A 5,103-nucleotide genomic window follows, 5' to 3' on the forward strand; every position below is an offset into this window, starting at 1 on the left:
CCCTGCCGGCCGGTGTCGGGAGCAGCCGCCAGGCGCCGGCTTTGGCGTGCGCAGATGCAGGAATGGGTGCCGGAGCCTCGGGTCGGTGCTCAGCCGGCCTGCGGGGACTCCCTGGGGCCGGGAGAGGGCGCTCGGTCCTCGGCAGGCACATCTCGTGCCTATCCTGGGCGCGGGCACACCCTCGAATCGCCCACCCGGGACCATGCGGAGCGCGTGTGGATGCGTGCACGAATGGGCGCGTGGATTCTTCCAAGTTAGCAGCACTGAGCTCCCAGGCTTGCAGCTCCCCCGTGGCCCCGTCTCACGTTTCTGGAGCAGAGACCGAAAGGCGCGCAACTAGTCTAGCAGAACCAAAGCACACCGCTCTGGACCGCACACCAGTCTCCTCAGTCCCTGCCGCCACCGAGTTACTTACTCCTCTGCCCGCCATCCACTCCCAAAGGCCTACTGAGAGCGAGAGCGCCAGGGGTTCCCAAAGGGACCCGAAGCCATCCCAGCATTGTTTGTTCCGTCTCATTTTAAATATGCACAACATCAATCCGTTATAGTTAGGTGCCTTCCAGTCAGTTCTGACCCATAACGCCCCCATGACAACAGAACAAAACACTGCACCGTTCTGAGCCATCGTCGTCATTGTTTCCATGCCCGAGTCCATTGATACAGCCACGGTGCCCATCCAGCTCCTTGAAGGCCAACCTCTTTCTCACTGCCCTACCACTTTACCAAGCATGATGTCCTTCTCCAGGGACTGGTGTTTCCTGACAACATGTCCAAAGTCTGTAAGACCAAAATCTTGACATCCTTGCCTCTAAGGCGCATTCACCCTGTACTTCTTCCAGGACAGATCAGTTTGTCCTTTCAGCAGTCCGTGGTACTTTCAAGAGTCTTCTCCAGCCCCACAAGTGAAATGCATCGGCTCTTCTTCAGTCTTCCGTATTCAGTCTACAACGTTCATAGGCATATGATGCAATGGAGAATACCATGGTTTAGGTCAGGCTCAGAGTAATATCTTTGCTCCTCATGGTTCTAAAGAGGTCTTGTGCAGCAGATTTACCCAAAGCAATACCTCTTTTGATCTCTTGACTGCTGCTTCCATGAACATCAATTGTGGATCCAAGCAAGACAAAATCCTTGCCAACTTCAACCTTTTCTCCATCATCATGATGTTACCTATTGGTCCAGATGTGAGGATTTCGGTCTTCTTTACATTGAGCTGGAATCCATACTGAAGGCTACAATCCTTGATCTTCATCGGCATGTGCTTCAAGTCCTCCTCACCGTCATCTGCCTAGCTCAGGTTGTTAATTAGGCTTCCTTCCATCCTGATGCCACACTCTACTCCATAGAATCCGGCTTCTCTGATGAGTTGCTCAGCATACCCATTGAACAAGTATGGCGAGAGGATACAACCTTGACACGTGCTTTTCCTGATTTTAAGCCATGCAGTATTCCTTTGTTCTGTTTGCACCGTTGCCTCTCGATCCATGTACAAGTTCTGCATGAGCACAGTGAAGGGAGTTGGAATGTCCAGTCTTCTCAAGGTTATCCACAGTTTAGTATGGTCCACACAGTCAGCTGCCTTTGCATAGTCAATCAAACACAAGTAGACATCTCTCCGGCATTCTGTGCTTCATGTTCTGACATCAGCAACGATACCTCTTGTTCTGAATCCGGCGTAAACTTCTGGCAGCTCCCTGTCAATGGAGTGCTGCAACCCTTGTTAGATGATCTTCATCAAAATGTTGTTTGTGTGTGACCTCAATGATAACATTCTATAGTTTGAGCACAGAAGACTTCGAAGTTAGGTTTCTGAGTTCTTCCAATGGGCTCTTCTTTTTAAAGGGTTCTTTAAATATTACAGGACCTTGACCTCACCATTAAAATTGTTGAATCAGCTTGGTAATTTCACCACAAAAAGCTTTATGGGATTTTGATTTGGAGTGTATGAAGTCTATTTTATGGCGGATTGACATCTTAACAGCCCACATGTGCGATAGATCCCTCCATTTCTTTGGAGTCTTCTTGGCAATGTTTTGTCTGTTTCATGCAGCTATCTTGCCTATCATTTGTGAGTTCTTGCATGTGATTGTCAATGGAGTTTTAAACAGTTCATTTTCTGTTTACTGTAGTATGTAAAAGAGTTGATTTTTGAAAATGAAATCATCTCCTGCAACCTTGGCAATTTCACTCTCGTTCTACTAACTGTTTTGTTGATTCATTAAAGGTTTTCTAGGTAACCAGGGCATCTGCAAATGTAGACCATTCTACCTTTTTCCCACTACTGTTAACAACATTTCCTTACTACAAGGGTCAAGGCTTTTAATAAATAGATGGGTGAATATGGATGGATATACTTGTCTTGTGATCTTAGTAGATTAAATATGATGCTAATTACAGTTTCTTTATCAAGTTGAGGAGGTTTCCTTTCTTCTTGTTTGTAGTTTTCTGCCCTTTCTTTTGTGGTTGTTGTTGCTTTCTAAATCATTAATGGGTGCAAATGTGGTCCAATATTTTATCTACATCTATTGCAATGATCACATGTGGTTTTCTGCTAGTACTAGAGGGAGTTTTATCGATGGATTTTCTAATGTTAAACTAACCTTGCTTTTGAGTTGAATCCCATAAACTCCACCTGGGACTTCCATTTTGGTATGACTTTCTTCTCTTTTTTTGGCGGGGGGTGGGGGGCGCTTTGCTTTGTGAGTGGGGGTGTGGGGTTTGGGGGTGGCTTCTTAAGCTAGGAGCCCTGTCGGTGTCGTGGGTTACCTGTTGAGCTGCTAGAGTCAAGATCAGCAGGAGAAAGGTGAGGCGTTCTCCTCCTGAAGAAGCTGCAGTCTTGGAAACGCACAGGAGCAGTTCTACTCTGCCACTATGGGTCGCTGCCGATTCAGTGGCAGTGAGGTTTGGAAGGTTAGATCATTGATTTTAGATCTTTCTCCTTTTACACAGGAAAACATTTTAAAGTAATACATTTCCCTGCTAGCTGCTCCCCACAAATTTTAATATGCTATATTTTCACATCAACTCAAAACATTTTCTAATCTTTTTTCTTCTTTGACACACTTAGAGGTGTGATGCTTAATTTCCAAGTGTCTGGCTCTTATACCTGTGCATATTATGATTTCTAATGTATTTCCAATGTTGTCAGAGCACCAAACTCATCTTCACTCCTTATAAATTATTATCTCATTTCTTATAAATTTATTAAGAGTTACTCTATGGTCCAGCATATAGTCTACCTTCGTCGATGGACCAGATGCCCTTAAAAAGAATGCATACTGTTGGGGGCTGTGTTCTATAAATTTAAATTAGGTCAAGGTAAGTGAAAGAGTTATCCATTTCATTAAACGTCTTTGCTGACCTTTGTTTGTTTAGTCTACCGATCAGTGAGAGAGGAACATTCAAATCAACTATGATTCTAGAATCATCGTGTTTCATGTACGTTGAAGCTATGTCATTAAGAAAATACTTATGCTGATTTTGAACCAGGCAGTATTCATTCCCTTGTTCTGTTCGCACAACTGCCTCTTAATCCATGTACAAGTTCCAAATGAGAATAATGAGTGTTCCAGAATTCCCATTCTTCTCAAGTTTATTTATCCACAGATTATGGGCTTCACAGTCGAGCACCTTTGCATAGTCAATGAAACACAAGTCAATGACCAAGGAAGCAGCAGCCAAGAAATCAAACAACACATTACATACATCGGGCAAATGTGTTGCAGGCAGATCTCTTGAAAATGAGGAAAAGTGAAGATGTCATTTTGAGAACAAAGGCGAACCTAACCCAAATCACAAGAGTTTCTCTCGCCTCATACGCACGTGACAGCTGGGTAATTAATAGAGATGACTGAGACGAACTGATGTTTGCATTGTTGGTCTTAGCAACGATTATTGACTATAGAATGGATGGCCAGAACGAACACATGTACACTGAAAGAAGGACAGCCCCTATGCTCCTTAAAAGCAAGAGTTCATCGCGTGTACTTTGGAGAGGCCACCAGGAGACACTAGTCGCTGGAGAAGAATGCCGGGCCTGGTTAAATAGAGGGTCAGTAAAAAGGAGGAAGACTATCCAGGAGATGGATTGACACAGTGGTTGCCAACAGTGAGCTCAAACATCGCCTGAGTGGTGAGGATGGTGCCGGACCAAGTGGTATTTGTTGTCGATTGGGTTGCTATAGTTGGAACCAATATGGGGGTACCTAACAATAGCAATGGCATACATCATTAAATGCCCCATTGTATCTCTGGTAATACTCTTCCCCTGGATACCTACTTACCTGACATTCCTCTGGTCACTGACGGTGCCATCTTTTGCTTAGGGCAATGAATGAAGAAGACTGGAGAAGAACCCAGGCACTTGAGTTATGGTGCTGGTGAGGAATATTGGCAGTACAGTGGACTGCCAAAAGAACACACCAATCTCTCAGAAGTTCAACCAGGACGCTCCTTAGAAGTGAAGGATGAGGAGACTTCATCTCACAGACTTTGGCCATGCTCTTAGGAGAGACCATGCAGCAGTAACATAGTTTCCTGTCAACTTGATAAATAGAGTGAAGGGGTGGAGTGTAGCCTATCTATCAGGCCACAGCCTGGTGATCCCTTTGTGTGTGTGGCCTTCTCATGAGGATTCTGGGGCTTCCTCGCTTCCTCCCTGTAGGTGGGACACTCTCTGCTTCACATTCTTGTTGACTAGCCTCATGGAGCTATGCTGATGGCAGCCAGAGCCCGGGAGCTAGGGGAGCCATGTGGAGACCCATGCCAGCATCGAGATGCTTCCGCTGCCACTGGATCCACAAGACTTTCCACCCATTGGCCTGTGATCTTTCTGCATTTGACATCATTGCATGTGTTGCAGGAGTCTGAAGAGGAATTTATGGACTGGTAACAGACCTATGGACTAATTAAGGCTTGATCTAAACTTGGCTGAGATGTTTTCTTAATACACAATCACTCATTGCTATAAAGCTCTTTCTTATACATACATGAGTGTCCCTGGATTTGTTTCTCTAGTCTATCTGGACTAATACAGATCATGTCCCTGGAGAAGGATATCATGATTGGTGAAGTGTAGGGCCATCGAAAAGAGGAAGAGGCCCA

General features: G+C 45.2%; 1 protein-coding gene across 1 annotated transcript in view; it reads right to left on the reverse strand.

The window, feature by feature from the left end:
• KCNK13 (potassium two pore domain channel subfamily K member 13) overlaps nucleotides 1-4,816 on the reverse strand; it is a 106,144-nt gene extending 101,328 nt beyond the window's left edge. The window contains exons 1-2 of the mRNA XM_030885008.2: nucleotides 4,789-4,816; nucleotides 3,988-4,010 (exon numbers count right to left, since the gene is read on the reverse strand). Coding sequence (XP_030740868.1) covers nucleotides 3,988-4,010; nucleotides 4,789-4,816 — 51 coding nt within the window. The remainder of the gene's footprint in view (nucleotides 1-3,987; nucleotides 4,011-4,788) is intronic.
• Nucleotides 4,817-5,103: the final 287 nt, after the last annotated feature.

Source organism: Echinops telfairi, unplaced genomic scaffold (assembly GCF_000313985.2).
Source record: "Echinops telfairi isolate 266 unplaced genomic scaffold, ASM31398v2 ScPeMD7_18;HRSCAF=68, whole genome shotgun sequence".
Classification (NCBI taxonomy): Eukaryota; Metazoa; Chordata; class Mammalia; order Afrosoricida; family Tenrecidae; genus Echinops; species Echinops telfairi.